Genomic DNA, 13,442 nt, shown 5'->3' with positions numbered 1-13,442 from the left:
GTTCTTGGTCATCCACTCTTATTATACCCTCATGACGTATATATTGTATATTACCCGTCTCTCCCTACAGCTTTCCCCTATTTTTCTTAGGATTTCGAACATCTTGCACCATTTTACATTATCGAACGCTTTTTCCAGGTCGACAAATCCTATGAACGCGTATTGATTTTTCTTTAGTCTTGCTTCCATTATCAACCACAATATCAAAATTGGACCCCTGGTGCCTTTACCTTTCCTGAGGCCAAACTGAGCGTCATCTAACACATCCTCATTTTTTTCCATTTTTGTGTGTAATATTCTTGTCAGCAACTTGTATGCAGGAGCTGTTAAGGGGCTCCGGAACACCCTATACTTGCAATGTTAAAATAACGCTTATAAATTACATCTTTCCTCACAAAGTATTTGAGCTAGGAAGTTGAACTTTTTACAGATTATTTATTGGAATATGGGCTACAACTTAACACAGGGATTTTACAAAATTTTAGTTCAGTTATTAAAGATGATTTTTTTCAATTGTAATGAAAATTCACAACATTTTTTTGCAATTTTTTATTTATATATTCAAAAATATACAGTTTTTTGGAAAAAGGCTGTGTTAAATTATGCAGAAGGTACTGTGTAACATTTACTGAAAGTTTGAAACAAATATGTTTGGAAGATCCTTAGAAAACATGTAATTAGTATGAGAAAATAAAAGTTTTGGGAATCGAGCGACAAAGATTGGATTAACTTTTTAGTGCATTCCAGGTCCATAGGATGGATTATCTTCATCCTCTGCAAACTCCTCCTCCAGCTTCCTCTTGTTCCTCCTCCTGTTTACTCTTGCTTGTATTTCTAGACTCTTTACAGCCCTGTCTGCAGCCCGAAGGCGTTCCTTGTCTAAAGCAAGCATCGCTCGTACCATGTTAGAACCTATCTTCATTCCCATATTTCTAAATACCTTGCACCTTACAATGTTGCCATCATTGAAAGTCTCAACAGCAACTTTACTTTTACTCGTTATTATACTTCAACAAAACAGAGACTCAAGAAACAGAATTAATTACGAATATTTTCGAGATAACGACAGAGTAAATAAACATGAAACAATCGACAATCACACCAGCGATATATATTGAACCATCACAGGTTAGCCACAACACATACTTTATCTCACATCACTAAAATGTACCTGATGAACACGGACGTTAATAATAACACCATTTGACAGCAGTTTAACAGCGCCACAGTGGGTCACGCCCATGTAGAACACATTTCAAAAAAAATTTAAAAATAGTTGTAGTCTTCGGAATTGAATAAATTATATATCTGTTAAAAGGTAATAGTCTGCAGATTCAGAAAACGCAAAAAAGTAAAAATTGTACTTTTCATGATTTTGAGCCTTTCCGGAGCCCCTTAAGCTGATTGTGCGGTAATTCTCGCACTTTCCGGATAAAATGTATGCCCGGGATGGCTTGCTATGAAAGCCAACAAAACGGGGCCTACAATACGGTAGACGTACCGCTGTGCATCCATGGTCTAGTGCCGCCACGGCGGCTCAGCTTGTTCGGTCCTAGCCCTTCACTGAGTGAAACATGCAATGATCAGCTCCAACAGGTGTCACGCGACGTCCGCGAAGACCAAATGCCGAAAAACAAGAACGATCAAATTGACGGGACAAAAGGGGATAGCGTCTTTTATCAGTAATCAAAACGTCCTCGGTCCCGGGTTCGAACCACAGCGCCGCTTAATGTTTGAATAAAAATCATCAGCATTCGCCGCTGAAGTCTTTCCGCTTAATAAGTCACCCACATTCTGCCAAAGGCCTTGTCAAAAAAGTCGGAGGAGCGGACAGAACTCCTGGGCACTCTCTTGTCCTAGGGGTGGGAAATTGCCCCCAAAGGCGGAAGAATCAGCAATGATCAACGACATGAGGATGCTGAAGGCAATGGAAACCACAGCATTAAAGTCAGAGGAAATGTCATGACGTTCTCTCCATTGGCAAAAGTTTCCGAAATAGACCCAGATTCAGATCTCCGAGAGGGGACTGCCAAGGGGGAGGTGATCATAAGAAAAATACTGAAAAAAAAAACAACGAAAAGATAACGTTCTATAAGTCGGAGCGTGGAATGTCAGAAGTTTGAAAATCTAAAAAGGGAAATGCTTAACAGCTCATGCATCCAAGTTGCTGCCAAGAAAACTGTACAGAAGAATGGAAAATAAAATTGAGGATGTGTTAGATGACGATCAGTTTGGCCTTAGGAAAGGCAAATGCACCAGAGAGGCAATTCTGACGTTGCGGTTGCTGATGAAAGCAAGGCTAAAGAAAAATCAAGACATGTTCATAGGATTTGTTGACCTAGGAAGGCGTTCGACAGTGTAAAATAGTGAAAGATGTTCGAAATTCTGAGGAAAACTGGGGTAAGCTACATTGAAAGACGGGTAACATACAATATGTACAAGAGCCAAGACGGAATAATAAGAGCGCAATCAAGAACGAAGTGCTCAGATTAAAAAGGGTATAAGACAGGAATGTAGTCTTTTGCCCCTAATGTTCAATCTATGTATCGAAGATGCAATGAACGAAATAAAAGAAAAATTGAAGACTGGGATTAGAATTCAAGGTGAAAAGATGACACCGCTATTGCAGTGAAAGTGAAGAAGGATTACGGGATCTGCTGAATGGAATGAATGGACTCACGAGTGCGCAACGTGGACTGAAAGAAAATCGAAGAAAGATGAAGGTAATGAGAAGTAGCATCAATGAGAACAGCGACAAACTGAACATCAGGTTCAAGGTCACCAAGTATATAACATTAAGGAATTCTGCTACCTAGGCGGCAAAATAAACAATGACGGACTGAGCAAGGAGGACATTAAAACCAGGCTATCACTGGCAAAAAATGGTATTCCGGGCCAAGAGTAATCTACTTGTACGAAATATAGGTCTTAATTTGAGGAAGAAATTTCTGAGAATGTACGCTTTGAGCACAGCATTGTATGGCAGTGAAAATGTGTCGAAAAATATGAAAAGAAGACAATCGAAGAATTCGAGATGTAGTGTTAAAGAAGAGGGCCGAAAGTTAGGTGGGCTGATAAGGTGTGGAGTGGGGAGGTTTTCGTGAATCGGTGAGGAAAGAAATGTATAGAAGACAATAACACTGAGAAAGGAGAGGATGGTAGTACCTCTTTCAAGATATCAGGAAATAACTGCGAGAGTACTAGAGGGAGCTCCAGAGGGTAAAAACAGCAGAGAAAGACTGAGATTGTAATACATCCTACAAATAATTGAGGACGTAGGTTGGAAGTGCTCTCTGAGATGAAGAGGTTGGCACAGGAGAGGAATTCGTGAAGAGGTCGCAACAACTAGTCAGAAGACTGACGACTCAAAATAAATAAACTGTTGTGCTCTAAAGGTGTCGTGGATAACAATCAATGGGACCCTGCTTTGAAATTAAATGGCTCTCTCGACCATCTCTACTGGCTGTCGGTCCGTATGGCGAGCGTATAGTATCCCACCGCTGTCGTAAGCATCTCCAGACACGACTTTCGCGCTGGGTGTCATTGACTGGACTATTGTCTTCAGTGATTAGTCCCGCTTCCAACAAGGCCCCGATGTTCAGCGAAGACGTTTCTGGAGCGCCCTGGGCGGGGATGAGATACCAACTTGATTGTCGCACGCCTTACGACCCAACAATCAGCTGTAACGGCCTGGCGCACATTTCTTAGTTGGATCCCCTTGGTTGTCATCCTCGGCACCCTTACAGCACATCCAATGTCGATGATATCCTGCGTCCCGTTTTGTTACGCCTCATGGCAAGACATCCTGGGTTACATTTCAGCAAGATAACCCTTCTCCCCGTACTTGCCAAACCGTACCTTGGCACGATATCAGGACATGCAACAACTGAATCAATTCCAAACCGAATAACTGCTTGCATAAGGGCCAGAGGTGAACCCACGCGTTATTGACTTGTACAATTTGTGAAGCTCTTTCTCTTGCGTAAACTATCCAATATTTCTGAAACTTTGATTCCCCATTCGCCTCCTATCTCCCCACACCTTCCTCCCTCCACCGCCCGCCCCATCCAGGAGCGGAACATATGCGCCCCATCATTCTGCTGCTGAATTATTCCATTTGAAAGCGTGAGATCGTTTTCGCAACGTTTGCGGAATCTATGTGGGTACCACCCGATATCAACCTACTCCGATGTGGGAAACAGCCTAAAAAGCATAACCAGGTTGACCAACACACCGGCTCTGGTAGTTAATGTAGCAGGTAGGTTCAATACGGTGACTGCGCACCTTCCTCGATCCTGGATGCGTTGTACTGATGCGCGTGACTATCAAGTCGGTTCTGTGTTCCCCAAGATGTTTACTGTAATTTTTTCTTAAAGAGCATTTACATCGTTGCTATTATCACTTTTATTTCTCAAGAGTAGGATACTTTACAGAATTTGTAAACTAGTTATCGCTGGCGATGCTATTTTACAGTTTTCGCGAGGAAAAATTCACCACAGGTTACATGATTGACCAATGAAGTCCTATTTAAGGCACGCATAGAAGAAGAAGAAACACGCGGAGGCCTCTAATCTAATCTACGCAATGTAAGGTGGCTCTCGAACCATAGGTAGCTGGTTTGAATGTAGGTGGTGGAAGAAATGTGCACAATTAATTCTTCGCCGACATGTAGTGGATGTAATGTTGTTGATCACCAGGGTCTGCGACAGTGTTCTGAACACAAAATCCGAAACGGATTCTAAGTGTCTTAAGGGGCCTTGGTACGGTGATCCACCTGTTGCATGAGGGTGGACTGATTGTAAGTCCACTGAGTGCTGCTATACGAAAAGAGTATGCTCTGAGCCGACATCGACATGATCTTACACTCAACGTCCTCACGATCCAGTTTATCTCTCCTATCCATTTACATATCGGCAGAGGAAGCCGTCTTTACGGCAATCCTTAACGTTTACATAGATCGTCTTTCCTGTCGTTACAGCACTCTGTGGCAGCTTTTCAGAATATGGCATCGATATAGGACGCCGTTTCACAGCAACCCTCAACGTCCATATAGATTATCTTTGCTAGTAGCTTCTCTCCATCGCTATAGTAACCTTTGACAGTTATTCCATATATCTTTGTCAACAGCACGTATATTACGGTTACGGATAACAGAGGGCAGCCTAGACTACTTTATTTTAAGCTAATTTATATTTTTTGACGGATAGCTACTTCATAACAATTTTACAACGTATTTTACCTATAACTTTTCTTCAAATCTTAGTAATATAGGCTATCGGAATACATTTTATGCTAATAGCGCATACCGTACTTCTGATTGGTTAAAACTGATGTCATTCACAGGACAGTGAGTGTGACTAGTGTTATTTAAGGCCACTCCCTGCCTATCCATTTACAAGGCTGAAGAGCGGCGTAATAAGCTGCTGCCAGCCCGCCCCCTTTAGGGGGAATCGAAACTCAATAAAGGAAAAAACAAACAAAAAGGTATCCATTTACAAGTCAGTTCAGCGTCATGAATGGCCCCAGCCTGCTCTATGGAAGTCCACCTGCCCTTCTGGGTATATGTAGTTCGTAATCTTATTTCAGTGTATATACGTTACTGTAAGAGTCCCTCAAGAGTCTAAAGATGATCCTTAAGGATTGAAACCGATCATTCCGATTACAAGAAATGTGCGATCAAGGCTGTTTTTTAATTATTATATTAATATAAGATCGCTAATAATGTTTTCAAAACTTTTATGATCATACAATGCTGTGGGAATTTCTAAGCAGTGCAGAACACATTCTTCTCGTTTTGAGTGTTACTTCAGGCCTTCAAATCTCTAATTACAAATATGTGTGACCAAATAGTCAAAGATGATTATGTTTGGATTGTGGGGCGCTCAACTGCGCGGTTATCAGCGCCCGTACGAATACCCGATCTTTTCTCAGTCCAATCTTCCACGTGGATGAATGATAATGAAATTAAGAGGACAACACGAACATACAGTCATCTCAAGGCAGGTGAAAATCCCTGACCCCGCCGGGAATCGAACCCGGGACTCCGTGCTCGGGAAGGGAGAACGCGACCGCGAGACCACGAGCTGAGGACAAATAGTCAAAGAGACTGTTATGTATAAGTTTATTCTTCATTTGGAACATTATCTAATGTCGCGGAGCAAACTGTGGCCCGGTTCTGAAGTACGAACGCTCACCAACACCCGTAAGATCAGCTGTTCTGCCATGCCAGCAGCTCCGCAGTCACGACCGAGAGCTGAGGACGACAACCGGCATTTCGAAGGCGTTTGGCGGACCGCGTATGTGACCTCAACCACAACACGACGTGCCGAGTGACTTAGAAAAGCAGGCCGTCCAGCCAGGCTAAGCATATCGACACAGCCGTGCTTCGTATCGGCGTCCACTGTGTACTGGCTTTAGTCACGAGGTTGGCAACATCTGTCCGTCATCTCGTCGGGATCTTCTGCCGGGGTCCAGCCACAGCTTGGGTGGGTGTAGGGGTGGGGTGGTGGGGAGGGGGGTTTACGGGGGGGGGGGGGAGTGAGGGTGGGAGTCGAGCTTGTATTCTCTCAACTCCGAGCCTCCAATTCACCTGTCACCCTGGGCCACAACCGTCCACACCGATCCGTTCAGTCTTCAGTTACGAGAGCAAAAGCTTGACATCTGACCCTGCATGGGGCCGAACTATGGACCACTAACAAGGTCACCACCGTGTTTGAGGGAAGCGCTGACACCGGCGCCTCCTTGCCTGGCCTCCGGGCTGTGTAACCGCCTTTCGCCGCCGCCCACCTCCTGTGGACACAGCGTCTACATCTTGCCAACTTAGAAGTCAACAAATTGTCACCTCTAGTTGCCTATCAACCCAAATGCCTCCACCAAAGAACTACTCGCCCTTGCAAACCTGTACAAACCTAAATTCCAAATTCCAAGATCCTTCATTATTATAAGTACCAACCCCCCGATTTTGACAGTACATCTATGCGTCCAAAGGAGTCGTCATAACATTTCTAATTAATTCGGCTATAATTTTCGACGAACTCATGGCACCGAGTGTCAATGGCAAACTAACTTCAAGAAGCAGCCTATGAGATTACTTAAAACTGAAATCATATGCATTTATACAAACTCTACAATGTCCTTAGTTATTTGCATGTTCCGTACGTCAAAATTTAAGTAACCTACTATGAGGAGGCATGAGTCAGTTTTACAACAATTATGGAACACTTTCTCAGTGAAAAACTTGACAACATGCTGACGATTTACACGTCAGTCTTAAGTCACGTTTTTTCATACAGTGAACTGTACTAATCTATACTCTCTCTCTCTCTCTCTCTCTCTCTCTCTCTCTCTCACACACACACACACACACACGCACACACACACACACACACACACACACACACACACACACACAGAAATCACGTTATTACGTATTCAGAAATAATTCTGTGGGGCAAAAGTGTTGGTCAAACAGAAATGCTTTCAACCTGCGTTTAAAGCTGCATTTGAAGTTAATGTTGTTATCTGTTAAGTAAGATGCTCAATGAATTTTATGGCTGAGGAACTCATTTCTTTTTTGTGACACACTACAGTTTTCAGTAACGAGGTGTAAACTTTGTCTTTGGTGTGTAGTTCCTGTTGTAATACACCAAAGACTAGGTATCTACTACACGATTCGGAATATTTCCACACTGTCCGCATCTGACATCACCATTCCAACTTCGAAGGAAACGCAACCTGAATACAATACTAATGAAACTCATTTGTCTGAGCGAAACTCTATTATTCTTTTTGAAGTTTTAGTCGCGGGTTCGCCATCCAGGAACTTCCCAAAACCATGCTGGACGGAACGGCATGCCTACAGAGGGAAGCACTCAAACTGATAAACGTGTCTCTCACCAGACCGATGGTGTTAGAGAGGTGACGGAAGAACGGCCGACGGATGTGGGTGTCACGAAGTCTCTTAGCCACCGTCTCTCTGAGTCAGTAGTAAGCTGCACACAGACGTACTCTTCTAAATTTCGCTGGAATTTCGGTGCCAATCAAGATTTTTTACTACCGTAAAGGTTTGCAGTATCTCGTTTTCTGTACCGTAAAAAGTCTTGGTGCTACCTTTTCCTTTCTTCTCTGTCCACCTATTCTGATTAATTCCGTGTTTTGGCTCTTATATCAATATTATATTCCATCCATTGATGCCACGCATGTGTCCCACTTGCACCTGTATTTGATTATTTCCTGATCCATGTTAACATTCTGTACTTCTTGACTTACACGTAATTTATATAAGTGTAAACAGAAATACCATCCCATGAACCGTTAATCCTGTCGAGGTGAAGTGATCTGCTTCCCTTAACGATACTGATAGCCTCACTGTACTGCGCAACCACGACGTGGGCTCTTTGTGGAGATGACCTGAAGAGGGGCTGCAGTCTTTTCGGTAATTGCAGGAGCAACGGTCTGAGTGATTGATTGATCTGGCCTAGTAACATTAGCCAGTATGGCCCTGCCGTGCCGATATTGCGAAGGGCTAATAGGAATGGCCAACTACGGCTGGTGACTCTTTTCCCCGAGGACATGCAGCTTTGCTGTATGGGGACGATAAACAGTTCAGACAAGAAGAGAGTAGAAGTTTTCTGTGGTGCTATAGAATGCTGAGAACTGCACGGGCAGATCGAATAACTAATAAGTAGGTACTGAATCGGGTAATAACGAAATTTATGGTATAGCTAGACTAAACAGAGGACATATCATGAGATATCAAGGAATTGTCAGTTTAGTAATGGAGAGAAATACGGGGGATGAAACAGAGACCTTGGCACCAAATCAGTAAGTACGTTCAAATGGATGTAGATTGCAGTAGTTATTCAGAAATGAAAAAGGCTTGCACTATGTACGGTAGTGTGCAGAGATGCATCATACCAATCTTTGGGCTCAAGACCACAATAGCAACAACATCTAGAAACGTCCAGCTCGCCACCAATTCAGACTCTGCGTTTAGCAGTCTTGTAATGCATTGTTTCATTAGTGTCCTACGTTCACGCCCATGTCGCAGTGCTGGCGCCCTCATTACGTTATACAGCATTCCAACATTTACTCCCTTCTGCTCATTCCAAAGATCATCTCTACTTCTGACACACAGATACGAATGCGCTGTTGTGCCCTACGACATTCATCAGTCTCTTGGAATTACAAATGGCGCTCAGTGTGGTTTCCACTGATTCTTACCCATCTTTCTGCCCTCATTCTGAAAGAGCCACGAAATTCCACTAACTCACCTGTCGGTCCTTGCATTTGTCTACGCTACTGTAACGTGTCGACCTTGAAAACGGGTGTGGAATGAAAGAATGAATGCCTTTAAGTACCCACTGAAGGAAATGTTGGACGATTTGGCGCCAGTATAAAAGCTACGGCTACTGATGTATTTGCGGGTGACTAATTTTTAGCCTCGAATGCTTATGTTTAAAGCAGTAATTATGATTGTCGTATACCTTTCATGAAAGCATTACATTATGTGTTTCCGTGCCTCCAGCAAAGTTTAAGTTTTTTCCATCGCTATATGGCACTGATATATTGTGCTACCTACCCACAAAGCGCATGGAAGCACAGTAGCATGTAGTCCAGTCCTCTGACAAACGGAGAGCGTTCAAATAAAATTTAACTAATACTTTTAATTACAGATTCAGATTTGTATTTAAATTACGGGTAGACTGATATAGGTTGCGGGCTAATCGGCCCAGTATTTCAAAGGCCGATTTAATTGAAGGCCAATTAAATCGCATCAAATTAATTCTCCACAGCAAGTGGAGACTTCTGCAGGATTGCCTAACCACAAGACTCCCTGCTCGTGAAGACATATAATTTTCTGACAACTGCGTTAATTAATATAGAATTTGTACAATATTTCTGGAAGACCAAGGTAGCCGCTGGCTTGGATTTTAGTCCTTCTTCACCAGCGGCGAAGGGACGTTTCCCACCCGCCGTTTTCTCAGAAGAGCCGCTATTCCAGGTCTCCCTACCTGTGGGCTGCAGGCACTGCCTATACAGGCCCGAACAAACTCGAAACAGCAACACCTGTTAGGTTCGTTACGGGGCTCCTCTTCTTGCCGGCGGAAGTGTACAGTGTCGTTGGGTCTTCATACACGAAACTGACGAGAGACGCCATCAGCGCGCCAGTTGAGGTCAGTTCTTAGTTGGAGTAGGTTCGTGATCATCGTCAGCTTGCGAATTACCGCTAATAATGCACCGGTGGGCATGCTCGATACATCGACAGCCTTCGTGACTCGCTACAGTATGGTCGGTAATCAGCTTCCACTGGCTAATCGGTAATAATTCCTACGCGATGCAATAGCACATGCACTGAACCCTAGCGGTGATGACCGTATCAAGTTTCCGGAATAGCGATCTGAATCGCCCCCGCTTGGGTCGGTCTCCTCAATACTCATGACTATTATTGTAACAAGCATCTCACGACGCTCTCTCTTTTAATTCGTGGATTGGGTCATTCACCAGAATGTCCATAATTTGTTTCTTGTTTAACTGTTATCGTCCTGACCTGCAGCAAGTTTAGGTCTCGTCAGTTTCATAACTTGATTTGTGTGGTGTTACCGCTGATCGTTTGTAATGGATTGTGTCTCATTTAATGTACTCGTCTGAGAGAATACATACATTTTACCAGAACGGTCTGTTTTACTTTGGTATGTAGTTTCCCCCTGATGCTTCTTTTTACTACACTACTGGCCCTTAAAGTTGCTACACCAAGAAGAAATGCAGATGATAAACGGGTATTCATTGGACAAATATATTATACTAGAACTGACATGTGATTACATTTTCACGCAATTTGGGTGCATACATCCTGAGAAATCAGTACCCAGAACAACCACCTCTGGCCATCATGACGGCCTTCATACGCCTGGGCATTGAGTCAAACAGAGCTTGGATGGCGTGTACAGGTACAGCTGCCCATGCAGCTTCAACACGATACCACAGTTCATCAAGAGTAGTGACTGGCGTATTGTGATGAGCCAGTTGCTCAGCCACCATTGACCAGACGTTTTCAGTTGGTGAGAGATCTGGAGAATGTGCTGGCCAGTGCAGCAGTCGAGCATTTTCTGTATCCAGAAAGGCCCGTACAGGACGTGCAACATGCAGTCGTGCATTATCCTGCTGAAATGTAGGGTTTCGCAGGGATCGAATGAGGGGTAGAACCAAGGGTCGTAACACATCTGAAATGTAACGTCCACTGTTCAAAGTGCCATCAATGCGAACAAGAGGTGACCGAGACGTGTAACCAATGGCACCCCATACCATCACGCCGGGTGATACGCCAGTACGGCGATGACGAATACACGCTTCCAAAGTGCGTTCACCGCGATGCCGCCAAACACGGATGCGACCATCATGATGCTGTGAACAGGACCTGGATTCATACGAAAAAATGACGTTTTACCATTCATGCACCCAGGTTCGTCGTTGAGTACACCATCTGTCTGTGATGCAGCGTCAAGGGTAACCGCAGCCATGGTCTCCGAGCTGGTAGACCATGCTGCTGCAAACGTCGTCGAACTGTTCGTGCAGATGGTTGTTGTCTTGCAAACGCCCCTATCTGTTGACTCAGGGATCGAGACGTGGCCATGCGGATACGATGCCTGTCATCTCGGCTGCTAGTGATACGAGGCCGTTGGGATCCAGCACGGCGTTCCGTATTACCCTCCTGAACCCTGCGATTCCATATTCTGCTAACAGTCACTGGATATCGACCAACGCGAGCAGCAATGTCGCGATACGATAAACCGCAATAGCGATAGGCTACAATCCGATCTTTATCAAAGTCGGAAATGTTATGGTACGCATTTCTTCTCCTTACCGAGGCATCACAACAACGTTTCACCAGGCAACGCCGGTCAATTGCTGTTAGTGTATGAGAAATCGGTTGGAAACTTTCCTCATGTCACCACATTGTAGGTGTCACCACCGGCGCCAACCTTGTGTGAATGCCCTGAAACGCTAATCATTTGCATATCACATCATCTTCTTCCTGTCGGTTATATGTCGCGTCTGTAGCACGTAATCTTCGTAGTGTAGCAATTTTAATGGCCAGTAGTGTATCAACTGAATACTGAAACCCCAACAAGACCTGATTGGACTTTGATGCCGGCCGCGGTCGGGACGACAGCAGAACCGCAGGAGACGTTTAACAACGCCATTTCGTTAGGGGAACAACGAAACTGGCGTCCAATTTAATCACTGCTAATATAACTTCGATTAATCACATTATCTCTCTTCATCTCAAGAAGCATCGCAGCCCCAATTATAAGCGATTACAGTATTTACTTAGTTTGCTAACGATCCAGCCCTTCACATACCATAATCCCCTTGCTGCAGCAATCACACAGTACGGTCGACACACGCACCATCAGATGTGAATCCTCTAGGCTAAGCAGATATCTAGGAACACATCTCTCGTTTTTTTTTTGTTTTAGCATTTCCGTCGTTTTAGCAACCGAGGTCAGCACTACCAATTAAACTGCTTTGAGGAGCATGTTACAGCATAGATATGAAGCGGAAAGAATGTGAGATATTAGCATCCTATCTGAATCGCAGTCAGTAGATAGAGTGCACCTGCTCGAAGATGGCGGTCATCGATAAGGTCTTACTGAAGAATCTATAAACTCATTCGTTTTAAATGATGGAGGAAAACCACAGAGATACGATACCAGACTGGTCGGACTGGAAGATATATTCTTTTTGGAACATGTCGAACGTATGCCAGATGACAATCTTGAGAATTGGCTTTCACAAACTCAGTTGGAGAAGAGATTCACTCAAATTGATAAGTCACTGTTTTAATAGTTTCTCGCTACAAAGCTGGTGTCGATTATCAAAACTGACTTATGACGCATAACAATGTTTTGATTCTTCGTTAAATTCCTTACCATGTTAAATTCTTAGCTTCCAACCTTCTCGCTACTGATATGTCCTTCCTTGCAGAGGAGACCTGAAAGTTGGCATTGTGTTTCAGGTATGCCGGTGGTGAGGAGTCGCGGATATGCTTCCTGGAGTGGCCAGACGGACACTACCCACAGTCTCTCACCGACTACGTGTGAGTATACAAATCTATGCGTCTTGAAATTTTCACTCTGTCATCCCTATACATATACTAACTCGTGGAATTTGTTGTTAAGAATATGGACTCCTCAAAAGCAATTGCTATATTCACTCAGTGAACGTTCGATGTAATAGTGGTCTGCATTAAGGTAACAGGTCTTTAATCACAGTACAGAAAGTATCTTAATATTCCCAGGTTTCATTTTCAGTAGACTTTCAACAGTACAGGGACAAATGTTGAGTAATAAAAACAGTATTTTCAAATCTAAGTTGAAAGACTTCGTTGTGATAAAACCCTTTCATTTTTGCAATTGAACGTCGCATTAGTATTGGGCCTT

General features: G+C 43.7%; 1 protein-coding gene across 1 annotated transcript in view; it reads left to right on the top strand.

Moving 5' to 3' along the window:
• LOC126167338 (tachykinin-like peptides receptor 86C) overlaps positions 1–13,442 on the top strand; it is a 956,103-nt gene that overhangs the window by 615,856 nt on the left and 326,805 nt on the right. The window contains exon 4 of the mRNA XM_049920472.1: positions 13,019–13,099. Within this exon, the coding sequence (XP_049776429.1) occupies positions 13,019–13,099 (81 nt within the window). The remainder of the gene's footprint in view (positions 1–13,018; positions 13,100–13,442) is intronic.

Source organism: Schistocerca cancellata, chromosome 1 (assembly GCF_023864275.1).
Source record: "Schistocerca cancellata isolate TAMUIC-IGC-003103 chromosome 1, iqSchCanc2.1, whole genome shotgun sequence".
Taxonomy (NCBI): Eukaryota; Metazoa; Arthropoda; class Insecta; order Orthoptera; family Acrididae; genus Schistocerca; species Schistocerca cancellata.
This window is presented reverse-complemented; position numbering and strand designations above follow the sequence as displayed.